Source organism: Balaenoptera physalus, assembly GCF_965194825.1.
Source record: "Balaenoptera physalus genome assembly, chromosome: 10".
Classification (NCBI taxonomy): domain Eukaryota; kingdom Metazoa; phylum Chordata; class Mammalia; order Artiodactyla; family Balaenopteridae; genus Balaenoptera; species Balaenoptera physalus.
Window position 1 is genome coordinate 6,115,432 of NC_138889.1, and position 26,963 is coordinate 6,142,394.

General features: G+C 51.2%; 1 protein-coding gene across 3 annotated transcripts in view; it reads right to left on the minus strand.

The window, feature by feature from the left end:
* KCNJ5 (potassium inwardly rectifying channel subfamily J member 5) overlaps positions 1-22,588 on the minus strand; it is a 38,078-nt gene extending 15,490 nt beyond the window's left edge. For all 3 annotated transcript variants that reach the window (XR_014268053.1, XR_014268054.1, XM_082477281.1), the window contains exons 1-2: positions 22,507-22,588; positions 3,157-4,105 (exon numbers count right to left, since the gene is read on the minus strand). Coding sequence is in view for 1 of the 3 variants with exons in the window: in XM_082477281.1 (XP_082333407.1) it covers positions 3,157-4,093 (937 nt within the window). In the remaining 2 variants the exon portion in view is untranslated. The remainder of the gene's footprint in view (positions 1-3,156; positions 4,106-22,506) is intronic.
* Positions 22,589-26,963: the final 4,375 nt, after the last annotated feature.

Genomic DNA, 26,963 nt, shown 5'->3' on the forward strand with positions numbered 1-26,963 from the left:
AATCACCCACCAATCAGTCATCCATCCATCCATCCATCCACCCATCCATCCATCTATTCACCTATCCATCCAATCATCCACCAATCAGTCATCCATCCATCATCCATCCATCCATCCATCATCCATCCATCCATCCATCCATCTATCCACCCTATCATCCATCCCTCCATCCATCCAATCATTCATCAAGCGCTTGTTGAACGTCTGCTTTGTGCTAAGCACGATGCAGATAGAAAGCTGAATAAGACACGGTCCTTGCCCTGAAGGAGCTCAAGGAGTGATGGAGGCAGAAAATTAGAAATTAACAATGCAAGATTTTGGAGTTGGTTCCTAGAGACTGGAGTGGATAATTCGGAAATGGACGTGGTTCCTGAAAATGCATTAAGTTCTAGAAGAGTGAGATAAGAAAAGAGGCAGGAAAGGGTTTGAACAAAGATAAATTCAGCATGGCTGAACCCAGAGAAACTGACAGGCACTTAGAACACCCAGGGGTTGTTTTGGGTGGATACACATGGGCAGAAGCCTACATGTGCGTACACACACACACACACACACACACTCGCAGCATGGCTCCTTGATTGGAGCATGCTCCAATGTCTCCATTCCCTGTCCGCTCAGCCCTGGCATGCCTGTGTTATTTTTAGGTGCTGCTTTCTCTCCAGAGAGGGCAGCTTTGTTTACGGATGAGGACGCCTTTGAGCTCAGGGCCATGGGGAAGCAGCTTTCTGATATTTAATCTTTCAGCCAAGGAAGGTCCTAGCCTGTGCTCTTCAGGGACTGCTCCAGCCCCCCAATTTGGACGTTCTCTGGCAGGGGTCTCATACACACCAGCCCCAGGGCAGAGGCTGCTCCCCACTCGGTGCTCGGTGCTGGGCAACTCCAGTGTACCCCACATGCTGCGGCTCGCAGCCTGCTGTCTGCTCTCAGGGTGCTGCCTGCACCAGGCCTCTCCCCTCCGTCCTTGGACAAGCCCCTCAGCTCAGCAGAGGTGCAGAGGCCCAAGCTGGGCACTGACCAGCCTAGACACGGGCCAGGTGTCTGCAGGCTCGGGGACCTCAGGAAAAACAGCAGGACAGGACCTCTGTGGAAGCTTTGGGCCAACCCTCTTGGGGTCTTCCTGCCCTTCTTCTGTCCCCCCGCTTGGGAGGGGGCTGTCCCATGGCTGGAAACCCACCTGTGTGTCTGGCAGCCATGTTCCAACGCACTTGGAAAGGACAGAAACCCCTCTGGGTGGCAGGCACTGCGCTTCACATACGCTACTCCATTTCGTCACTTAACCCCGAGTGAGCCTGTGAAGTTTATTATCCTCATCTCGCTGACAAGTTGAGCAATCTGCCCAAACTCACACAGGCAGGCTGCACAGAGCCGTGCTGGTCAAACCTCGGCCTGAGCTCACAGCCCGTACTTGGCTCCATAGGTGTGGCAAACAAGCTCTTAGCGATGCTGAGATCAGAGCCAGCTGAGATCAGAGCCAGTGTGGGTGGGTGGTCTCCTTCTCGTCTCCCTGCAGACCCAGGGTTACCCTGGTCATGTGGGCAGAGGAGGTCAACCAGGTGGGGGGCCAGCCTCAGGACCTGACTTTGAGGCATCGTGAGGGAGAGGCCAGCGGGTGGCAGTGAGGGCGGGGGTGGGGCGGAGGGGCTGTGCTTAGGCACCACTTTCCTGTTTGTCCCCGCGTCTCTGACCTGACCCCTCCTTTGTGGCCTCCAAGTGGAGCTCTTTTCCCAGAATCTCAGCCCACATTCTGATCCGAGCCCGGCACCAAGGTCAGGGTGACCCGCAAGCCCCTGGCAATGTGGGAGGAGGCTCCCTGCATCCCAACTGTCCTGGCCCCAAGGGCTCCCTCGGCTGCCACCATATGCCGCCTGGCCAGGCTCGGCCCCCGAGCAGCTCCCTCCGCCCAGGTCTCTGGGGCCTGTTCGCACCCCAGCCGTTTCCACTGGCTCCGATCAGGAGGGTCTGTGGCTGCCCGGTCCGAGTCTCGCACCCTGCACCCAGCTTCTCAGGAGGCCAGGAAGGCTTGTTTGGCCACCTTTGTGCCAGGCCCCCAACGTTTTGGGGGAGAGTGTGGCGTGGCAGACAAGCTGTAGTCACAGACCTGAGCATGAACCCCTCCTGTCTGCACAAAGCTGCTACCACATCTTTAACAGGAGCCTAACGTCAGCCCTCCAGTGTCGTTGCCAGATTAGAAAAATATGTATATTGCGAGCCCAGGTGAGATTTCTGCAAGTCATCCTTAGGGTCAGACCTGTGGCTCAGACTCCTTCGTGAGTGAAGAGAAGCGGGGCAGGAGAAGGGGAGGAAGCAGAGGTGGGTGCAAGGTTAGGGGGGGCTCCTCGGCCCAGGAAATACAGCGGGGACACGGGGTCCCCCAGGCCTTGGGCTCCCCGAGCCCCGCACAGAGCTCAGTCTTGGGAAGCGCTCGGCTGCCCGTGAGTCCGTCACTGGGCAGGGAGGGGCTGGCCGGGCACGTGTGGGTGTGATGCACGGTTTTCTGCACACCTCGTGCTCATGGAGCCCTTTCCACAGGGAAGACGAGGGGCAGCCAGCTCCACAGGGGCCCACAGGGGCCCACAGGTGTCTCTCCCCAAAGAGGATTCTGTGACTTTGGGAACCTTGGGTTTGGGAAATGCCACACCCTGTCCTCTCCTCAGGAGGTGATTCACACGTAAAAAGGCAATGCCAAGTCCTACCGTGAGAAGCCGGTTCACCTTTGTTTAACCCGGAATTTCCCAAAGTTATTTGCTCACAGAAGTCTCTTTGGGTGACACCTGCTCCACGATGGCAGTTAGGCGTAGCCTGTTGGAAACCAGTGCTGGCTTTGGGTCACCTGGCTTTGACCTGCATCCTGGCTCCATGACTTAGGAGCCCTTGCTCCTGGGCAAATAATTTGCCTGTGTCTCTGTTTCCATATCTGCAACTGAAGGAAAACTATCTCACTCGATGAGCTACTGCGAGCTTAGAGTCTAGAATGGGCCCAGACGTTGGGCGGGTTCTGTACACCTTAGCTGCTCTCATTCCTCCATCTTGAGGAACGGTACCCCCCCAGATCACCATGCAGGGGTCGGGCCTGTGGAGCTGCCGTCTGGAGACTCCACCTTCTGGAGTCCTGGCAGTGGCCTGAGGGGAGGGGCCGAGGAGGAGAAAGCGTCTCACCTGTTGCCTCCACCATCCCTTCCAGGATGACCACGATTTCAAACTCCTCCTGATTCAGCTGGGCCCGCGACATCTCCCAGAAAGGGCTCTTCTCGTTGATCTCGTGAGAGATGATGAGCGGGGACACCAGGAAGAGGCGGTCGTCCCCCGTGTCGAAGCCCACGTTGATGTCGGTCTGGTTCAGCGGGATGAACTCCCCCTCCTTGGTCTGCCGGGACTTGATGAGCTTGGCGCGGATGGAGGCTTCCACGATGTGCGAGTTGCGAAGGTCGCCCACGCGGAACATGAGGCAGAGCTTCTCGTCCCGCAGGGAGATGACGGCGTTGCTGGAGAACATGAGGGTCTCTGCCCTCTTCTTGGGCTGGCTGATCTTGACAAACATGCAGCCCACCATGAAGGCGTTAACGATGGAGCCGAGGATGGCCTGGACCAGGAGGAGGAGGATGCCCTCCGGACACTTCTCCGTGATCACCCGGAAGCCGTACCCGATGGTGGTCTCGGTCTCGATGGAGAACAGGAAGGCAGACACGAAGCCACTGAGGTTTTCGACACAGGGAATCCACTCCCGGTCCCCGATGTGGTCCAGGTCACCCCGGATGTAAGCAATGAGCCACCAGATGAACCCAAAGAACAGCCAGGTGACGGTGTAGACCATGGTGAAGACGAGCAGGTTGAAGCGCCACTTGAGGTCCACCAGGGTGGTGAAGAGGTCGCTCAGGTAGCGGTAGGTCTCCTGGACGTTGCCGTGGTGGACGTTGCACTTGCCGCTCTTCTCCATGTAGCGCTGCCGGGGCTTCTTGCCCTCCGCCAGCAGGCGTGTGCGGTCGGTGGCGATGGGGATATAGTCACGGGCCTGCTTGGGAACTTTCTTAGGGTCCCTGGGAGTGACCCCAATCTCCATATCCTGGTTCATGGCATTCCTAGAATCGCCAGCCATAGCTGGGCTATGCTGAATTAAAGAAGACATCATCAGAGGGCCAATAGGCACAAGAAAAGATGCTCAACATTGGCTAATTATTAGAGAAATGCAAATCAAACTATGAGGTACCACCTCACACCAGTCAAAATGGCCATCATTAAAAAGTCTATGAATAACAAATGCTGGAGAGTGTGTGGAGGAAAGGGAACCCTCCCACACTGTTGGTGGGAATGTAAGTTGGTGCAGCCACTATGGAAAACAGTGTGGAAGTTCCTCAAAAAACTAAAAATAGAGATGCCATATGAGCCAGCAATCCCACTCCTGGGCATATATCTGCAGAAAACTCTAATTTGAAAGATACATGCACCCCTATGTTCATAGCAGCACTATTTACAATAGCCAAGACATGGAAGCAACCTAAATGTCCATCAACAAATGAATGAATAAAGAAGATGTGGTACATATATACAATGGAATATTACTCAGCCATCAAAAAGAATGAAATAATGTCATTTGCAGCAACATGGTTGGACCTAGAGATTATCATACTAAGGGGAGTAAGTCAGAAAGAGAAAGACAAATACCATATGGTATCACTTATATGTGGAATCTAAAATACGATACAAATGAACATATCTACCAAACAAAAACAGACTCAAAATATAGAGAACAGACCTGTGGTTGCCAACGGGGAGCAGGGGTGGGGGGCGGGAAGGAATGGGAGTTTGGGGTTAGTAGATGCAAACTATCATATATAGAATGGATAAACAACAAGGCCCTACTGTATAGCACAGGGAACTATATTCAATATCCTGTGATAAACCATAATGGAAAAGAATATGAAAAAGAATATATATATATATGTATAACTGAGTCACTTTGATGTACAGAAGAAATTAACACAACATTGTAAATCAACTATACGTCAATAAAAAAAAAAATCATCATCAGTGAGGTGGACCATTCTGATTCACAGAAACCCTGAACTTCAAGGTCACTCTGCCTTTGTGCCCTCAAAGTCCTCTCCTCTAGTGTACAGTGGACCAATAGATGTGGACCAGCAGCAGGCTGGGAGATGCTCAGGGCAGGGACCATGTTTTCTTATATTATTCACTTATACCCCTGGTGCCTAGTACAGGTTCTAGCATATAATGGAAGCTCAATAGTTGTTTGTTGAATGAATAAACGAACGCATTCCAGGTGCAAACTCCACATTTAGTGTTTAAAGGCTTTAAAGAAATCTGGGAGCAATTTAAAAAATAGTAATTGCAACACTTTATTAAATGGCTACTGTATTCCATGCCTGATACATGGACAGTCACTTGTTATCTCCACAACAACCCGTGGGAGTGAGAGCTTGTAATCTCCGTTATAGAAACACTGCACTGTTTGCTCAGGCATCAGGCTTATTTCCAACAGTCTCTCTCCCTCCTTTAGAATATAAGCCCCCCACCCCCCAGCTCAATCTGGGGTCTGTTTTGTTCCCTGATACATCCCAAGTACCCAGAGCATAGCCTGGCACATACTATGTACTCAAAAATTACTATTGAATAAATGGATGAATAAATAAGAAATGAGTCCCAAAGAGGATAAGTGACATCCAGGTGGAAGAGCTGATATTTGGGTTCTTGCTGGTCAGGCCCAAAGTCTATGCTGTTTCCTTTATCCCTCCCTGTCTTCTTTCTTTTTATCTGCGATCTTAGCAGCAGACAGAAAGGAAAAGGCAACATGTGTCTAATTCACCTTGCGGTCACTCCTACTGTCTGAGCCGAAGGTCTGTGGCCGTTTGAACCCTTACGAATATGAAAAATTGCTGTGTAGACCCACCATTAAAAATTCTGATACAGTAATTCCCTGCCCTCTAAGAAATTGAGATGGGCAGGCTGTTAATGCCCCAAGGTTTTCAAAAGGGCTATAAAATATTTTTGGAGTATATGCTGCACTTTAAAGAAACACCCAGAATCCTGTAGTACTCAGTCTACTGTTTTTCTGATATTCTGCTCACAGTCATTTAAAATGCTCCCAAGACATGAAGCTGGGCAGGACCGTGAGACTGCAACAGCAATAGCTTCAATGTCTGCCCAGTCCTGAGCCAGGCACCTCGCTAAGACGCTAATATCGTATGAGCTCATTTAATCCTCCCAACAGAGCTCTTACACTAGTACTGTATCATCACTCCATTTTCAGACAAGGAAAATGAAGCTCAGGTGGTAAGTGGCTGACTTAGGTTTGGGATCTAGGTCTGTCTGGCTCCAGCCCAGGGGGTTCACAGCCCCCAACACCCAATGGCCTGCAGACCTTGAGGTTCCAAGGAGCAGACTGAGACTGGTGAGCTGCTCCTTCTAGAAGGTTCTAGGAGCTTCTGATCCTGGGGATACTATCATTCAGCCCTTCTTCATCTCTATAAGCAAGTTCTTGACTTCACAGTTACGCCCCTTCCCAGGAAACTGTGTCCCTGATAGAACAACCTAGATGAATGTTCTATAAACCACGAGTCAACCGCCTGATTGACTGAGTGAGGAAGATCTCACCCATCACAGAGAGGCAGACCTTTCCTCTGCTGCCTGAGTGGCTGCAGCAATTCCAGGGTAACCTTTAAAATATCATAGTGAAGGGTCATAGGAAGTGCTGTTTGTCTCAGACATCCACTGGCCATTTCCCGTTCTGCACAGGCCACCTGCTCCTTGCCCCTCGCATGGTGGTTACAAAGATAAATGGAACTAGGAGGGCATGCTTGCTGCTACTTTGCAGAATCCCAAGCACTATTTTGCTCTGCCCCTTAGCCAGGAGACCGTTGACTGAAAACCCGACCAGAGAGTGCCCAGAAATGGGGAGAAATGCTGCTGATCTTGAGGCTCTTGGTGCTCCTGGGGACCCCAGCTGCTGGAACCCAGACGGGGGTCCGTTAGGAGTGCTGCCCGTGACTTCTCAAGACCCTGACGTTGGGCAGGGCAGGCTCAGCACCGGCAAGAATGAGTCACCGGCCAGGGCGCCTGGAAAGCACATCAGCTGCCCTCAGCTCTTTCAGGAAAGGAGCTTTCTGCTCATTTTCTGCACTATTTCCTTCTTTACTTTTAAGCATACTTTCATACGTTCTTGCAGAAGAGGGCCTTGTTCTGTGATGGAAACAGAAAAAGGCTTTCTGGGACACCTCAGCCCACATCTGAAAACGTTTTGTCTCCAGCAGACAGGAAAAGAGGTTGGCTTCTGATTTGATGTTGGCACCCGTTCTCCACGTGAGCTCGAATCCTCTGCAGGAGTTATTACTCGTTCATCCCAGGGTGAGATCTGGACTCTAGCTCAGCTTTCAACACACCTGCTCTGTGATCCAAAGTAAAAGTCTTAACTTTCTTTGCTTCAGTCTGATCTGCTATAAACCTCGGATACTATTCTCCACCCCTCCAGTCCTGGCAGCCATTACGGGGACCCAGGGAAAGGATATATGAAAATAAACATAAGTATAAATATAAATAGTTACAAACTCTCCTTGAATTGAAATTTAATGCAATTTCTCAATAACCCCATTCTAAAGAAGACAGAGGCCAGGAGCATCTCAGTCAAGTATTTAAAGCCCCAGTGTGCAATCTGCAGGGCAGGTATCAGGCAGGGTCCCTTGACTACCTGGATTCCTTCTAAGAGTAACCAAATTGTCCACCCTAGAAATCTTGGTCTCCAGTGTTGTGGCCCAACAAGTCAAAGGGTTTTCATGGACAATGAAGATTCTTTAATCAGATTTTCAAGATCCATTCTATTAATTTATGCATCCATTGAGCAAACACTAATTGATGAACTATTAATAGTTCAACTCATGTGCTAAGAGCTGGTGATAAAGCAGTAAGATGAATGCAGACCCAGGCCTTGTATAGTTTGTATTCTAGCATTGCCTCTTTGAGCCCAGGGGTCTGTGGAGACAGAGGCAGGGAGAAAATGTTGGCCTGGCCGTGGCAAGCTGCTTGTGGGCACTGATCTCTTCAGAGCCAGGAAGAGGGCCTGACTTGAGCAAATCCCATTCAATCTCATCAAGCCCAGCCCTGCTCTTCATCTTTCATTCTCTCCTGCATCCCTGAATGGAAAGCTGTGCCGAGACACGATGAAAGCTCTTGGGAAAGGCAGAGCTTCAAGTCCAGCAAAGTGGTTGAATCTCTTTGATATAAAAACACAAGTGGAGAAAGAATCAAAAGAGGCAAAATCAAAGGCAGTTGTATTTTAGATAATGCATTAGTGAATCTGACATCCATTTAAATGCACCTCTGCATTAAGAATTCCAAAAACACCTCTCACGTCCCCAGTGAAGAAAACTCTGTGTCATGGGGTGCTTTAGAAAGTCATGGACGCAGCAGCTTGATAGAAACTGCACTTGGGGGCCAGCAGGGCTTCCTGAAGACAGCACTGGCCCGGGAATCTTGTCTCAGACTCAGTTCCCCTACTGTGAAATGGGCATAGCAGGCACCCTTAGCAATTTCTTCCTTTCTCTCTTAGACACACTGGATCAAAGTCTGAGTTCCCTGAGATTTGGGATTTGGTGTGAGATTGGAGGAAGAGTAATGGAGGGAATATACCCATTTCTCAGACTGAGATACTTGTCTACTGTTCTATATGAGTCTATACGGCTGTACTGCTTGTTAAATATGAAAAGACTCCAAACTGATTGATGAATAAGTTGCTCCAATGCCCTCAAAGACCCTCAAGGTGAGCAGGAAGTATAAAAGATCTTACCAGTAGAGTATGTACTTGGAACAGAGAGGGCACATGAGAGTAGGAAAAATTCTTTTTTTTTTTTTTTAAATCTTACCTACATCTTTTTTTTCTTTTTTAATATTTATTTATTTATTTGGCTGCATCGGGTCTTAGTTACGGCACACAGGCTCTTCATTGTGGCGCTCGGGCTTCTCTCTAGTTGCGGTGTGTGGGCTCTAGAGTGCGTGGGCTTTGTTGCCCGGCAGCAGGTGGGATCTTAGTTCCCCGACCAGGGATCGAACCCGTGTCCCCTGCATTGGAGGGCGAATTCTTAACCACTGGCCCGCCAGGGAAGCCCCGAGAGTAGGAAGAATTCTGAGAGGCCCCCATGATTCCTGCCCCCATACACTCCCTGTACGTCCCCGGATGTGGGGATGGCGTTCTCACTCCCGTGCCTGGGTTTTGTGCTCGCCCAGTTGACTCTAAGCGAGGCAGATCGTTTGGGGGTGAGCCAGACCTAGTCAGAAAAGCCCTTAAAAGGACTGGGCTTCTCCTGAAGCAGGATACTGGAGGCACGAGAGGAATTTGACGAGACAGGTGTTTCCTTTGCTGGCTTTCAAGACGGAGGGGCATTGTGGCGAGGAATGTGGGTGGCCCTTAGGAGCCGAGAGCAGCCACTCACTGACAGCCATCAGGGGAACGAGGACCTCAGTCCTACAGCCGCAAAGAACGAGATTCTGCCACTACCACAGGAGCCGGAGGAGGGCCTGAGCGCCAGACGCCGTGCAGCTGCTGACACCTGGGTTTTGGCCTCGTGAGACTCTGAGTGGAGAACGTGACCATGTGGCATCTGGACTTCTGACCTTCAGAGCCGTGAGCCGACCAATGGCATTTTAAACCAGTACGTCTGTGGTCGGATGAGACGGCAGAAATAAACAACTAAAACACAACAGAAGAGGAAACCAGGTAATGACGAGTTAGGCACCAGATTGCCCAGCTTCCTACTTTACCTTGAGCTGAGGGACTTCCGGGGAAGTGACTTCTCTGTAGGCCTCAGTTACTTTATCTGTAAAATGGGGACAATAATAGTGCCGCAAAGAGGGCTGCTGTGACGATGAAACGAAAGGGGTGTGCACGGTGCGTGGCTGATGGGAGCTCTCCTAAGTGGTAGCTCTGTTATCCTCTGTCTAGGGGTGGGGGTGGGAGTTGGATGGGGGCAGGAGAGCTTCAAGCATCAAGGATGAGGAAGGAGGACCACCAGGGCCCTGTGCCTGCCGCGCCAGCATCGTGCTGCCATGTGGCTTCATTCCATTCACTCCTGCGAGGAGGGCATCGTCTTCATCTTACAAAGGCGGGAGCTAGGAGGGAGCTTAAATAGCACACCCAGAGTCACACAGCATCTGCTGGGAGCTAAGACCCAACGCAGTGTCTAGATTCCACAGCGGCTGCACCAGATTGGCGCCTGCGGCTTGGAGAGGAAGAGGTCTTAGATGGCTCTGGTCTCTGTGGGGTCCACTCTCTTTCCCCAGAAGCCGTGCCTGAAGAACTTTCTAAGAACCTTCACTTTCGGTTCTTTTCACACCGAGGCAGAGACGGTTCTGGCGTTTCTCTTGCATGTGACCTGCCTTCTCCACACAGGAGCATGGGAAGAGGAGGAGGGGAGGCACCAGGGCTAGGGGGACAGGGGACCCCTGAGCGCAGTGGCCTGAGCATGGAATCGGGGTCACCAGCCTGGCTTTCCGTGACCATGACCCCTCTTCTCCCAGCCACCTGTCTCAGGCCAAATACCCCCACTGGGCTTGGAAAGGGCTGCTCTGTCCTCCTTCCTGCCTTCTGGGCCCCGGACAGTTCAGAGGCCCGGGAAGAAGCAACAGGCACCTGGCCTCAGCCCACAGGCCGCCCACCTGGAGGCTGGTGTAGAAACAGCAGAGAGAGAGGCCAGGGCCCATGGACACGGGAGACCAAGTGGCTGGCCCAGAATGGGTGGGACTGGCCCGGAAACTGATGGCCAAGCAAGCCCCTCTTCAGCCAGGAGAAATCGGCCAGCAACTCCAGCCCCCTAGAGCCTGGGCCCAAACTGCACGATGGGCTGGCTCCTCCCAGGGCCAGCCCTGGTTTCCCAGCTTTCACGGTTACTAACCTTGAAGACAAAACCAGAACTCTTTGTAGTGCATTCTGAGGTTTAATGGCAACGAGTCAGTAGTAATACATCTTTAAAAACCCAGCAGATATTTTGTTTAAAAGCCTCATCATTTTGCAGCTATTTGCAGCTATCAACTTAGGTGGGAGTCTATTCTCTATTTCCTGGATGTTTTGTGGTTTTCCTTCTTGAACCCAAGCTCAAAAAGTATCTGGGTGACACCACACGTGTGAAAGCCCATTGGAGACCGTGGCACACAAGATTCATTCATTCCTTCATTCCTTCATTCAGTGAGTCGGTGACCCCCACTGAACGTCCCCTGCAAACGTGCATGATCGCCCTGGGGGGTGTAGAAGGAGATGGCACAGCAGTTCAGCCCTTTCCTGCGCTTTCCATTCACATTCCCAGGGGTCTTGTTAAAAATGCAGATTCTGATGCAGTAGCTCTGGGGTTCCCAAGATCTGCGTTTTCTCAAGGAGCTCCCAGGGACCTCGATGCTCTGGTCCTCAGGCCAGTCTGCACCCATTGTGGGTGCCCACTGTGACCAGCTGGGGGGCTGGACGCCATGCTGAGGCCCAGGTCCCACAGCCCAGAAGCCCGACCCTGGCCACTCTTATGGTAATGGAGACGGAGGACCCCTGCTCTATTTTCTGCCCTCAAGGAGCTCACGGAATGGTGGGGACACACAGGCAGACGGTGCACTAGAGAGTGACAGAGGGACCAAGGCACAGTTCTTGATTCAGCCTGGCCTGAGTGGGTGAGGAAGAGTAAGGAAAGACTTGGTGAAGTGGGTGCCCAGCGGGCGGGGTGAGGTGAGCCCTCGTGACACGAGACACGGGAGCCTCATAACAGATCAGGCACTTAACGCCCACTACATGCCACCGCTGTGCTGGGTGCTTCTTATGCATTGTCTCATTTAGTGCTCAAACATCTTAGCAGTTTCATTTACAGATCACAAAAGCAGAGTGATTTAGTAACGTGCTTAAGCCCACTCAGTTATTAGGAGGCAGGACTAGACATGTTTGACTCCAAACCTCTAAATGCAGCTCTAAAACACCTGGCCCAGGAGGTGGCGGACGACACATTCCGATCCGTGCTTGGAAACCAATTCATGATTTACTGCCGTGCTGCCCATTCTGCCTGGGCTGCAGAGTAGAGCTGGGGCCGTCCCCCCTCTCCTCCATCCACCCTCCTGCTTTTCGCCTGAGCTGAAAGCTCCCCGTGCTTACATCTGCTCCTGGACTTTTTCTCACCACAGCAGTATTTGCTCACACAGGTCCCCAGTTGCTCCAAGGAGACAGGGTGTCCGCATATCCCAGCCAACACCTGGTGTCTTGGTGCAAATCACCAAGTGCCCCTTTCACTCCCAGAAGCATCTCTGTGTGGATGCGCTGGGCTCTCCCAGGGCAGAGACCACTAGCCGGTGGCCACTGATCTCACTGTGAATGACTCTGGCTGGGCTTTCCTTCATGTCAGGTGTGTCTGCCTCTGCCAGGAGTGGAGCCAATACCTGTCCCTCCCGAATGGGATGAGCACGCCGTAGTGACCAGAACCCAGGAGGCTGGTACCCAACTCGGCCACCTCCAAAGGCAGATGAATGAGGTCAGCGAACGGAGCTGCTGCTTCTCTGAACACAGACACACCTCACGTGCGTACTGACCAGACAATGTGCTTTCTCTTATTTTTATTCAAATATGAGACTTCTCAGACCTTCTTTTCCACATTTTTGATAGAGAAAAAGATTTTAAAAGATATAATTCCTATTCTAGGAAAAGCAATTGTACAAGCCCATGGTAAATGCAATCAAAACTTGCTCTGGGTCCTGGGGACACTATAGGGAGTGGTGGGGACTGAGGTGAGCAAAGTACACGTGTGGTGCCACAGGGGGCAGCGTTACTCAGCTGCAGCTAATCACTGTCATGCAAGAATGTGGAGCTGGTGCTGCAACATCTTCCACTTTCTTTTTCTAGAAAAGCTAGAAATGAAGACTTTTAGACAGGAAATTTCTTCTTTTCAATGTTGACAACTAATTCAACGATTTCTGAAACACCGAGCGAGCCAAAAAAAAATCTATCTGTGAGTCAGATTCAGTCTGTCAGCTGCCAATTTATACTTCTGGGCTCCTGAGGCAGAGAGAGGCTCCTTCCCCACGTGGACATGTTGGCTGGGACTTTGAGTTACGCTGAGCGTGGTGTTAGGGTTGTGGTCATACCAATGAATTCTCCTCAGAGCCTCCTGTTTGCACTAATGAGTCTGCCATGTACACCGCCTGTCATTCGTCAGTACAAAGGAAGCCAGGAGGCCAACGTAGGACTCACACGATAGCAAAGAGACAGAGGATGGGCTGCTGCTCGGTTCCCACCGTGGTCCCAACCAGCCCCGTCTCCCCGCCCATAGCCTTGTCCCCCCTCCCCAGACCCCTGCGTCGTGCAGAGGGCTGCCGTGGCCCCCTCTTCTCACCGTGCACCCTCTGCCTACCTGCCTTCTCCTCCCAATCACACCCCTTGCAGTTATGCTGCAGGAAGCAGGGTCTCCAGGAAGCATTACGCTCTCCACTTCACTGATGGCAGAAGTGGTTCCCCGTGGGAAGAGATTCTGACTAGAAATGCTTTGGGAAGGTGGAGGGAGCGCCCTCTCCGGGGCAGGGTGGTGGGCTGTGGGGCCAGGAGGTGCATCAGGGCAGGAGTTGTCTCTGGCTGGGACGTAATGGAAGCTGAGCATCCGTCATTAGCGGATCCTGAGCCAAGAGGGCTGTAGAGCGCAGCGGGAGGAGCGGGCGGACCCCAGGCGCTGGCTTGTGCCCAGGAGGCTCTTCGCTGTCGCAGGCTCACAAGGGCTCAGGACGCGCGTGCTCCTTGTAGCCCTGCTCCTGGGCCAACGCCCAAGAAAGGGATTCTGCCGAGGTCTGCTACAGCACACTGAACGTTGGCACCCCTCTCTCTCAGATGCAAAACTGTCCCGTGACAAGGAAAACAGATATCATATGACATAGCTTATATGTGGAATCTAAAAAAATGGTACAAATGAACTTATTTACAAAACAGAAATAGAGTCACAGATGTAGAAAACAAACTTATGGTTACTAAAGGGGAAAGGTGGGGAGAGATAAATTAGGAGATTGGGATTAGCATACACACACTGCTATATATAAAATAGATAACCAATAAGAACCTACTGTAGTAGCACAGGGAACTCTACTCAGTGCTCTGTAATAACCTATGTGGGAAAAGAATCTAAAAAAAGAATGGATATATGTACACGTATAACTGAATCACTGTGCTGTACACCTGAAACTAACACAACATTGTAAATCAATTATACTTCAATAAAAATTAAATAAAATAGTCCCGTGACTGCATGAGGGGGGCATGTACCAGGAGAAGGGCGGGGGGCTTTCAGCAGAACGTGGAGCCGGGATCACGTGGATGGAGGAACAGGCCTTGCCGGGCGGGACCCCCGGTCACCGCAATGTCCCTGCACGTCACCATCCTGACTGCTGAGCTGCTGAGGCTGTGGCAGGGGGGCCGCTGTGTAAGGTGTGGGAGGCTCAGGGCATGAGTGTCCTGTGCTGCCTGCGACTGCTCAGAATGACCTTCCCTGGGGAACTGTCACAGACTGCCCGGTCCCACCTGCTCAGGCCTCCCGGGTCTCCTTCCTGGGGCTGCCTCTGTCCCTCCCAGGGGAGCCCTTGAATCTGGTCCCTCAGCATGGGTGGGACTGTTGAGCAAAGTCAAGGTAGGGGTGTAGCTGCCGGGCCGGGGTCACTCCTAGCTAAGTCACCTGTCCCTAGGTTTGCCTCAGACATGCCCTGACCAGAGCCAGCTCTTTAGGGAGCGTCTATCCCATGTGTGCTGCTTCCCCCATGCCCTCTGCACTCATTTTTGTTTTAAATACGTGTTCAATTTACTTCCTGCAGTGGGTTATGCTGACTTATTTTATTTAAATAGCCCTGGAAGTGAAATGTGTGTGTGTGTGCGCGTGGTTTTTTTCTCTGAACCAGATGTATATTAACCTTATGTATATTCACTCACCTAATCAGCTCCGCAACACTGTGGAGAAAGTGCAATGCATCCATTATACAGATAAGGAGACTGAGACTCAGGGAAGGTCACGTGGCTGGGAAGCCACAGGACCCGCTTGAACTGACACTGGGCTGACCACAGGGTCCATGCCCTCCCATTCTCCCACTCGACATCCATCCAAGTCTGGAGCACTAGACAGAGTGCAACCTTGATCCTGAATTATAATCCCAACGCTCCTGGCCACATACCTTGCCCTGAACTACACAACATTCCATAGATCCCTACCCTGGGTCTCTTTCCTGTATAAGAAATGGAAATATCCACAGGAATCGTAGTGTCAATGAAATACCTGCTATTTTATCAGGAAAATTTTACTCCACCAAATACCAGTATAAGGCACTCGGCCCCCTAATCCGAATTGTTACTGGATAAGTGCAGGTATGAGGTATGAAATAATAGCAGTGTTATTACTATATGGAATTATTATGGAATAATAATGGTAATTGCCATCTCCGTGGGGCCCATTCATAACTCTTGGACTGGCTCATGAGAATCCTATGATTTTAGTCCCAATTTGTAGTTAGCTAGCTGTCCAAGGACACACACATGCTGCTTAAATCACTCCCATGACAATGACACTTGACATGGAAACACAGACTATGAGGTTTTGGGTAATAAAAATGCCGGAAGATTTAACAATAGGTCTAGCAGGTGGCCTTGACCCCTGGCTGCACAGAGAAGGGGCTGGTCAGTGCCAAAAGGGTGAACCTGGGCCCTCAGAACCTCGGGCAGCCCAGACCAGGCCACTCATTCAGACTGCATCCTCGGACACGGGTCTCCACCACGATTCCAAGGAAGGAATAAAAGCTTCTGCATTATTTTTTGGTATCTGGAGAGGAACATGAGTCTTATTTGAAGTGCTATGGACTAATCCTACGCTTACTTTGTCATTAAAGACACAAAAACATGGGGAGTTTGCGATACAGATAAAAAGCAAAGAGAGAAGGATTAAATGGTGTTTCACTGAAGGGTTTTTAAAGGAAGACAGAGTTCTCGTCTGAAATGAGAGCAGACAGATCTGGCATTTGCTTGTGGAGTTCAATTCTTTGGAGGAAACACAGACAAAAAGATCATTTTGATGGTATTTAAAAGATCTAGTTGAGTATATCTGAGTGAGTCCAAATATGTTCACTAATTTTTAAAAAATAAATTTATTTATTTATTTTTGGCTGCTTTGGGTCTTCATTGCTTCGTGCAGGGTTTTTCTAGTTGTGGCTAGCAGGGGCTACTCTTCGTTGCGGTGTGTGGGCTTCTCATTGCGGTGGCTTCTCTTGTTGTGGAGCTCGGGCTCTAGGTGTGCGGGCTTCAGTAGTTGTGTCACGCAGGCTCAGTAGTTGTGGCTCGTGGGCTCTAGAGTGCAGGCTCAGTAGTTGTGGCGCATGGGCCACAACTCCGCGGCATGTGGGATCTTCCCGGACCAGGGCTCGAACCCGTGTCCCCTGCATTGGCAGGTGGATTCTTATCCACTGTGCCACCAGGGAAGTCCCTATTCACTACTTTTTAAAAGGGTGAAAATCAGGCTTAATTCTTATCCACTGTGCCACCAGGGAAGTCCCTATTCACTACTTTTTAAAAGGGTGAAAATCAGGCTTAATTTGAGGTACGGACTATGGATTTGAAAGGCTTAATCACATGTACCTGTCAAGCAACTTAACGTTTTGTAAGCACCTCATTGTTGGGCAATGCATCTATGGAACTGCAGTTGTGACTCAACTTCCCAACTCAAGTTCCCAACTCGTTTGGCTCCCATTTGCTTAAGATGGAACATTTGTTGCCCTCCTTGGCAGGCTGCTGCGGGCCCTCATGGGTCCTTACGTCTATTCGTCTTAATACTCAGCCATGGTTTACTGGCCGCAGTCCAGATTCACCCTCCCAACCCCCTGCAGGAGATGTATAAAAAATCACGAATAAAAGGGCATGAAAATCAAATTAATTCATTTTACATTTTCCCCCCATTCGTGTCTGTCCAGCCAGTACTTTTCCCTTTGAAGCCGGCTAGCTCTCTGAAAGTGAGCAGAATCGTTATAATACATTCTCTTCACTGTAACCCTCCACTGTGAGTATGTATCCTGCATTAAATAATAAAGCAGATTAATAATTAAATCAAAATGAAAAACCACTTGTTTCCTCTCAACAGCCCCAGGGACAGATTTCCTGGGCTGGTACCAATTTATCAATGACGATCAAAGAATATGAGATACAGTAGCGCAGAGAGATGGTAGCAAGAAAGCAAGATCATGTGAATACAAACAGACTTACATACAAGTGAAAAGATGGCATGGTGACAAGAAGGTAAGAGAACCAGTGGGAAAGGACCAGAGACTCAGAGCATGACAGTAATAATATTATCCCAGATTGTATTTTAAATGATTTATATGTCTTGACTCATTTAATCATTTCAGAAAAGATGTGACATAGGTACTGTTTTTCCTGTTTATAGATGAAGAAAGAGAGTGAGTAAACTGCCCCAAAGCTAGTGTCGTGGGTCTGGACTTGAACCCAGGCTGACTGGCCCTATCATCACACGCTACATCTACAGAAAAGAAGGAAAAGGGAGCCTCCAGGTGATGCAGTAAAGAGGAAGAAGACGAACATCATGGGAGGCTGAGTGACCAGGAGAAGCAGTGAGAATAAGAGAAACAGGAAGCAAAGAGAACTGAGTAAAGGGCTGAGCATGAAAGACGCTTAAGGCAGCACAAGATGAAAAGAAACGACACAGTGATGAGAAGTGAGTGAGGGCATCAGAACGTGAGTTGGGAGAAAGAAAAGAAAGAACAGAGAAGAGAATCAGTCAAGGGGAAATAAGCCTATCTTACTTGCCCTTTGCTATGCCATTATACCCATTTTACAGAAAGTAAAATGAAGGTCTGAGGAACTAAGTGATTCGCCCATGGTCACACAGTTCCTGGCAGATCAAAAGGAACCGTATTAAGTACAAAATGCCAATGAAAGAAACCAAAGAACATCTAAAAAATGGAGACACATACTCTGTTCATGAACGGGAAGGCTCAACACAGAAAAGACGTCAGCTCTCCCCAGGCTGATGTATAGATTTAATGCCATTCTTATCAACCTCCCACAAGATTTTTTTGTAGATACAGAGAAGATTATTCTGAAATTTATATGGAAAGGCAAAGGAACTAGACTAGGGAAAACAATTTTGCAAAAGAGTAAGATGGAAGAAGCCAGTTTACTCAGTTTCACAACTTACTATACAGGCAGAGTGATCAAGACCATGTGGTTCTTCAAGCCCCTTGGAAAGCCTTCTGCGGTCCAGTGGGACCTCCTTGGCCCCCGCATCTCTCTGGCGAGGCTCCCCGCCCCCCGACACTGTGGCACGGCTGCCTTCCCCCTAGTCAGTCCTGGGAGAGGCTCCAGGCAGGACAGACAGGGTGTGTAAATGACCCAACCTGTATCACAAGTTCCTACACAAGGTCTGGCCTGTGGTAGGAGCTCCATACACATTTTTGAAGGAATATGCGAGCGACTTTTTAAGTTCATCCAATAAAGGGCACTTTCCAAAGTGACTGAGGCAACCTGACTCGGGACTGTGTTCCCTGATCTCCAGTGGGGTCGTCTGCGATAGCCCAGGAGCGCTGGCTGTCATAGCCTTGCTTGTGAGGTGCCTTGGACCTGGGCCCCCGTGGACCTGTTACCCCAGCTGGACAGCAGCTTCCTGGGGCAGGGGTGGCCCCTCGTCCCTGCTGCTCTTGTGACCCCCCAGCCAGGCTCTGGGGATTAGTGCTCAACAGCCCAATCTTGGGGGAGGGGGAGCAGACTCCAAGTGCAAGACGTGGGGCACAGGTTCAGCCCTGGATGACACGTTTCCACTCTTGCCTTTTCCCCTCTTTTCCTTTATGAGCAGCAAGAAATAACACAGGATGATGGCTCTAGGACCTACCTGACTTTAAACGCTGGGAGCCTGAAATGTAAGAGAGGACATAGTGGCAGGTGGCACACACAGCCCCAAACAACCAAGTCTCAGGAGATGAGAGTGAGAACCTAAAAGCTTGTCCTTGTCACCATCGATCTCTGACTCCCCCCTCCACTTCCCTTTTCAGTGTCCCCACCAGCTTCTCTGGCCACCATACGGGTTGACCCTTGGTGACCAGGAAGTGCCGTTGCCACCTGCCAAACTGGTCAGATATCCCTGACCTCTGCCCCTCAGCCTGCTCTGGTCTGGAATGATGATGGAACTTAACATGGATGCACAAGCCAGGATCTCCAGGGTCATGTGTTAAAGGTTTGGCTCTGACATTTAGCTCAACAGGGCCGTTGGCCAGTGTAGCTGCCGTCCTGGGCTCTGGGGACTAGAATAGCTCACTTATCAGAATGTCAAGGTAGGAGGCGCTAGATAAGCTGGGCTGCACTGACAGAGGCCACCACTCGGTTCCTCGGCAGCCAGGGCTCCGGAAGGGGAAACTGTCCCCTCTGGTTTAAAATTATTCCAGAGAAAGCCACTCCACAGGTCTCTTAGAGAAATACATTCAGGTGTTGTTGTTTTTTTCAAATGTCTCCCTTCAGTCCTTTGTGTTGGCTCTCCCATCCTTCTTATCTTGTCTTTAGGAAAAACAGAGCAATTCTTCCATGGCTGACAACAGTCTTACAGACAACTGATGATGGGGCCCTGGCTCCCAATGCCCCGTCTGTAGCTCAGACACAGTGGAAATTTAATCTAAAAATGGCTCCTTCCAACCACCTAATGGATTCCTGGGCCACACCCTTCTCTCCATCATCCTCCCATCTGCAGCCTAAATATTCAACCAGGATTGCTCAGAAAATGCAAACTTCTGCTAACGTTCTCCTAAGTGGAAAGCATAACCCTCCCTGCCCGAATGATCACGTTCCCAGGTTTTCAAAAATTAATTATTCCTGGCACATGCTCGGAGATCAAATCGATGGTTGCTGAATTGATTTAAAAACAAAAAACAGACATAGACGCAGTTTTCGAGTACGTGAACGCACAGGACACTGCTGGTGGCTTTGACCACAGGACGCAACGAGAGCTTGGCCGTATTTGGAGCAAACAGGAGGGAGGGTGGCACCCCTACTGTCACCTCGTGCTCCTGGTCAGCACCCTCACGGGCCACTGGGGCACCTCTAGGGTCTCCTGGATGGGAAACCCCGGAGGGTGCCGACAGAGAGCCCCAGGGGCATCTTGCTATGCAGCCTGTGGGGTGGGAAGAATGCTGGTGACAGGGCCACGCTGATTCTGCTGGACCCACAGATAGAGGGAAGAGCTCTGCCCAGCTCAGGATGTGCCCGAAGACTCCGGGGAACCCAAGTCGGGGAGTCCCACTGGGATCTGACCCTGGGCAGTGCGGGCCCTTCTCCCCCCTCCCATTTCACCCTTGCCTCTGCCTCCTGCCGCGCTGCTTGCTGCATGGAGCTCACCCATCTCTGCTTACTGTCGGCGGGCTACTTAAACAAGGAAGGCTGCGGGAGAGTCTGTGTCTGAGTGATGCCCTTCCTGTTGGAGAGCTAGACAGCGAGTCTAGAATATGGTTTGGGGAAACTGGGAGCCCCGTGCTTTCGTGGAAAGCACAGACCGTTTCTCTATGGGATGTTTCCTCTTTCAGCGATGGCCCTGGTGCTGTTCTAATAATTGATGCTGTTTTAACAATTTATTATCAATCTTGTGGTGAATGAACGGAGCCTGACAAGTAGTAAACACTCGATAAATGCCCCAAAATATTCCTTCCAAGGTAAAAGAATGCTTGTCTTTTTCTAGCCTTAGGTTCCAAATCTCTACTCTGTGAACTTAGTTTCAGATTGTGTGGGTACAGGATGGTGTAGGGGGGCGGAATGAGGTGAGGTCAGGGGAGGCTGGGAGGAATAGTGGGAAAAGCACTGGATGGGAAAAGAAAAACACAACCTCATTACATACGTAAAATGCCTTAGGTCACACAGGAAGCGTTCATAAGTAACGATTCCCTGATATCAGTGCCAAAAAGCACCCCTGCCCTGCACCCCAGCACTTCCTCTGAGGGCCCTGCCTTCCTCTACCTGGAGTGAGGGCATCTCAGGCAGGATCAATAGCTGAAAATCACAGCCGACCAGGCTTCTCATGTGGGAGCCCAGCCAAGGGCCCGTCTCTCTAACGCCCACACCAATGGCTCTGCTAGATTCTCCCACCAGATTTTAGGAAGCCCGACGGCCTCTGTCAGCCAGCTGATGGGATTTACACCTGGGCTTTAAGGTAAAGGTATAGATGTGGGAAGGCCAGAACACCTCTCGGGCTTGCTGTTTGACAGTGGAAACAATCCGGATTTGCAGCCAGAGGACAAGCATTTAGGAGTTATTGGCTGCTTACTAGTGCTCAGAGCTCTCCAAGCTCCAGCCTCATCTATAACGTGGGTGGGATGAGCTCCACGGCACAGGACTGGAGTCCAGATTACCGCACATGAGCGTGTCCAGCTCAGTATTTGGTTCATAAATATTAGCTTCTTTTCACTGCCTCCCTCCCACATGGAGAAGTACTTTGGGAAGCAGAAAGCCCTACGATGCATAGCTTAGTGATGAAAAAGAGGTACGGTTTGGAGTCAGGCCCAGGTGAGAATGTCACTTGAAGTCTGTGGACCTCCAGCAAGTGACGTCGCCTTGCTCAGCTGCACTTTCTCCCCTGTAGAACGAGGATGGTGATATCTGCTCCATTAAAAGGCTCAGAAGACAGCAAAGTGCTGGGCATGGTTTGACCCAAAACGACCACTCATGTGCCTGTGGGTCTGCTGGTGTTTGAAAGGACTCTCAGAGCAGGTGCTGAGCTGGCCTTGTCCGACACGATGCTTGGCACAAACCCTGGAGCTTCGGGGCCAGAGCTGGTCCAAGGAGCCGGCAGCGCACAGGCTGCCCCGCAGTCCAGGGAGGAGGAGAGACCTGGTTGGGGGGAGGCACCACAGCTCTCCAGGGAGATGCGTGGGTTTGGGGAGCACGGGAATAACGGTGCCATTCCCTAGTCCCTAACCCTGCCCTTGGAGCTTTGCCCCCCCGGGCCTTTCCGAACAGTTTGAAAGATGTTTAAAAAGAGATACGGAGGCACGCAGGAGGTGACGGGGCGGCAGGAGGGCAGAATCAGCAAGGCCATGTTGCCAATTTGGCCGGACTTAAAAGGAAGCAAGACTAAGCTGAGGATTTAAGGCTAAAAGGGCTGGCCGCCCGCCCCGGCTCTCCATGCCCACACTTGAAGGCAGAGCGGCTGCCCAGGGGATTCCCCCTCCCCACTGCCCCGGCCTCGCCCAGCCTGATGCGGGTTTTGGTGCCACAGGATCCCAGCTCTAGAACAGAAGAGCCACATTCACAGCCCTCTGAAGCCTAAGCTCCCAGCCCAGGGCAGCGCACCGGCTGCGGGGAGCTCAGATTTCCTGGCTGAACTTTGGACCCATCCTAAGCCCTTCCCTGTCCACAGGGCTCCCAAACTGGCAGGTGCCGGGGAAAAGCCAGCTGCTCGGGCAGTGGGCACCCTGAGAGCGCCCGTCCTGCCTTCCAGAACCGGTGAGCTGGGGAGAAGCGGAGGAGGAAAGAAGACAACTTACTTGTTGAGATGGGAGCTTCCACGCCACACTGATGCTAACTTCTGCGGTGCCCCTCCGAGGCGGTGCAGGAGCCTTCAGGGCCCGGGAGGGGATACCCCAGCCCCAGCCATCACGGCAGCCTCGGACTCTGCCGGGAGCCTCTGCCTGCGTGGGGTCCGGTGGGCAGAGGCTTCTAAGCCATTCTTTCCCTTCCCTCGCCAGCCCCTCCGGTCCCAGCCACTAGTCACTCCCTTTCTCCAGCGACAGTGGCAGGAGGCGCGCGCGCTCTCTCTCTCTCTCTCTCTCTCTCTCTCCCTCCGTCCCCTCCTCCCTACCTCCCCTCCGCCCTCTTCTCTCCCCTGCTTCTCCTCCCCTTCTGCCCCCAGTACAATGAATCTCCGTGTACTGATGTGTAATAACCGATGTAAAGGACCACGGGCGAAGCGATGGGGAGGGGGACGGGGCCGGGCGGGGTTTCAGTGCGACGTGATGGGGGCGCCGTCAGTTCTGAATGAATCCGAGGGGGAAGGCGGAGAGACACCCCGCGGGCGGGGGCCGGCGGCTCTGCGCTCCCTTCCCCGCGGGCCCCGCCCCTCCGTCCCTCCCCCAGGTTCCCGCCACCTCCCTGCCGCACCTGCCGCTGGTGCCGGGGCTGCTTCTGGTCGTGCAGGTGCCAAGGACAGAGATCTGTGCGCGCGCGCCTGTGCGTGTGTGTGAGCGCGTGCACGCGTGTTTAGGGGGTGCGGTGCCGCCGACCGAAAGAAGGAAGAAACTAGGCGAGCAGAAATCTTGGATCAGAGCCTTGCTCATTCACTCCGCCGTGCGTTGATGGGGCGGTTGGCGAAATTTAGTTGCGCTTCTTAGATGGAACCCGGCAGGTGAGAGGCTTTCCTTGGGAAGTTGGAGGGGCCACAGGCTTGGCGCTGCATCCCCAGCCCCACGGACCTTGCTCCCATGGCTGGAGTGAGGGTCTGGGGTGCCCTGACTCACGGGCTGGAGATGGGGCAGATCCAGAGACAGGAAACAGGCCTGCGGCTCCCAGGCTCTGTGCTCACCCCTGGCCGTCCTCTCCAGAGGCGTGTGGCCTGTGGCCGCGCAGGAAGAGCAGGAAGTGTCCCCTCTGCCCCAGGAGAAGCCCGGAGCAATCTAGGTGCAGAGCCATCGCCTAGCAGTCGTCTCCCTTTCCTCCCTTTTTGAGCTCCTCCCTGCCTGGGGGAAGATGAGTGCCTACGTTCATTCTGTAACTCCTGTGAGTTGTAGGAAAGCCAGCTGCTAATGTCACATCCCCTCCAAAGGGAGGGCTGGTATCTGGGCAGGGCCTGCAAGCTTCTCTGAGGACTGGCCCATCAGGGGGGCCCTTCCTGGCCTGTCTCTGCCTGTTGCCCAGCCTTTGGGGATCCACAACCCTGCCCTAAGCCCCGAGCCTGTCTCCCCTCAGGGGCAGGCACACCAGATCAGGCGTGTGAAACCAGTGTCTGCCAGGGCAGGGGCCCTGGCTGTCATGTTCTCTGCTGTGCCCTCAGCACGTAGCACAGGTGCTCAGTGAATATTTATCAAGTGAACATTGTCAAAAACAAGAAAACCGGTTAATTAATTAGAAGGAGATGACAAATGCTTGTCACTGGGGCTAAGATGCACCAAACCTGTCCTCTCCTCCATGCACAGTAACGTGGCAGCGACCGAGCAGCTTAGTCTCATGGTGGCAACCTGGGGGCTCCTCTTGCCGTGGACCAGCGTGTACACAGCCCACCGTCCAGGCACCGTCCCCGGGGATAGAGCTCAGAGCAGCCGGGGTTGGTCTCCTGGATGTCCCTCCCCTCTCCCTCTGCAGAGGGTCTTTATCCAGTGAGGCTGCAATGGTTCTGACTAACCAGGAAATCTCTCGGTCCCCTTACGGGATGTAGTCTGTCCTCCTGCTCATCCATCACAGGCTGATCTTAGGGTTTATCACTCTGAGAAGAAAATTCCCGAGTCCTACATTTCCTAGTTCTCAGAGAGGCCTTGGCGGTGTAGGTCTGTGGACCACATGACACATGCTGTAAGCATCTACTGAGCCCAGGAGGTGCTCTGTCTTGGGGTGGCAGCTGCCTTTGGGTTCAGTATAAAGACCATGGCATTTCTTCTGCCCTGATGGAGGGAGCCTGGCTGATTTTGAAGCAAAATGTAGGGTAAGAGAATGTTATTCTGTAAATATTCTCACAGTGATGGGCCTTGGACCAGGAGGCAGAGAACCAGGGTCCAGTTCCCCGCCTAGACCTGAAAAATGAGAAATAGGATTCTATTCTTGGCTGGTTTTTGCAAATTTCGGTGAGCCTTGACTTTTTCATGTCCAAATCCCTCAAAGATCACAGGTGACACTTGAGCATGGGGGACACAATTGAAGAACTACTCGGGGGGCTTGGAAGGTATAAGTGCATCTTTCATTGTCTGAAAATTGATGAGGCTGGGACTCGAAAGCAACGGAGAATTCAGGTGTGTCATCACTGGTAATTAGCACGCAGAACCCCTGACTCTGTGCGCCCTCCCCTGCTTCTGACCTTCCTTCATCGAGCAAGAGATGAATTCACAATTAAAGTTTTCTCTTCAGAATATGACACACAGGAAATTATTTTTTCTCCTATTTATAGAAATTCCATTTGCATTTATGAGGCTGGTAATGAGCCAGATAAAATATTAATTAAAAGAGTTTGTTGAGTTAGACTCTGAAGTCCTAACTGAAACTCTTCTAAGACAAATATTTTAAGTATTTTTTTTCATGTCAGAAGAATTCTTCATACATTGGTTGTATGTCTTAATCACCTCGTCTGTAAACAGCAGATATGTCTCAGTCAGTGGTACTTCTCTTTCTCATGGTTTCTTTATGCTAAAACCGCTCCCCACATGTATATACATTTTGTATATATTGAATGTGTATATTGAATAGTGACTATTGACCACATATAAGTTAAGGTCTGCTATGTTTGTGACACTCTGATGGGCACTAAAAAGTGTAATGGTGGGCTTTGATCTCAAACGCCTAACAAACCGTCTAATTGGGAGGGTCAGCCTATGTGCAAGAAAAGTTAGCAGACAAATTAACAACTTGGGATTTTAATTCCCAGGTGCTAATTGATGGGATGGTGGTGCAGAGTTGATAATAATGCTAACACAGCTTGGAGAGGGAGCCGAGGGCTGACATCTGACTGCAGAGAGAAGTGGGGCATGAGGAGGACTAGGACTGGAATATGAGTGGGCTTGTATGAAAAAGCCTTGGGGAAGTAAACTCAGGGGGAGGCAAGCCCTCAGGGACCCGCAGTGAGGGAGGGGTTGCTGCTGGGACGAAGGGGAGGTCAAGGGTAAGAAGTGATGACAAGTGGCTGTAACTGACAGTGCCTACTATGTGCTGAGCTCTGCTGGGCAGGTGCTTCACAGAAGTCAATGCTATTAAGCTCCTTAACAACCTCGTGAGGGGGGTAATGTTATCACCCTTTCTCAGAGAGAAAAACGGAAGCTCAGGCAAGTATCCTCTCATTGGCAGTTATTAATAGTGGATTTCCAAACCCAGTCTTGTTAGATTGCACAATCATATTCCTCACTGCTAGGGGCTGAATGGTGTGTCCCTGCTCCAAATTCAGATGTTGAAACCCTAACCCCCAGCCCTGCAGACTGTGACTATCTTTAGAGACAGGGCCTTTAGAGAAGTGATTAAGTTAAAATGAGTCTGTTGCAACAGGCCCTAATCCAACTGGGTTGGGGTCTTTTTAAGGAGAGGAAATTGACACACAGGGAGATAGCAGGGAGACACACACGCAGGGTCAAGGCCATGTGAAGACTCAGGGAGAAGACAGCTGTCTGCAAGCCAGGGAGAGAGGCCTCAGGAGAAACTGATCCTGCCCGCACCTTGATCTTGGACTTCCGGCCTCCAGAACTGTGGGAAATTTCTGTTGTTAAAGCCCCCAGATCTGGGCCATCTTGTTAGAGGGGCTCTAGCAAACCAACGTGCTAATATGATGGATGGAACCCTGCTTCTCAGAAGGACCTTGCACCCCAGGCTGTGGAATTTAGACTTTCTTCCACAGATGGGAATAAATGTTGAAGATTTCTGAGTCGGGGAGAATTATGAAAGTCATTTTTGAAGATTTTCCTGGAGGTGGTTTGTATATTATTCACCCATTTGCTTATTTTAAGGAGCACCTATTTTGTGACCTCCGCCATCGCAGGGACCGTATCCGTGTGGTCCACCTCTGAGCGCCACTGGCTCTGGTGCTTGCACAGCTTCTGACACCTAGACGGTGATAAACAAATGTTTGACAAGTGAAAGAAGGGTTAGATTCTGAGGAGAGAGAAAAGACATACACAGAGCTTGCCTTCAAAGAGCTCCCAGTCTGCTGAGGGTGGCAGTCAGTATATAACTAGTTCCACAGACTGATCAGTTTCGGTGGGGCCGCGATGAAGCGGTACCATCCAACACAGCTTTGGCGATGAAGGGACGTTGGGTA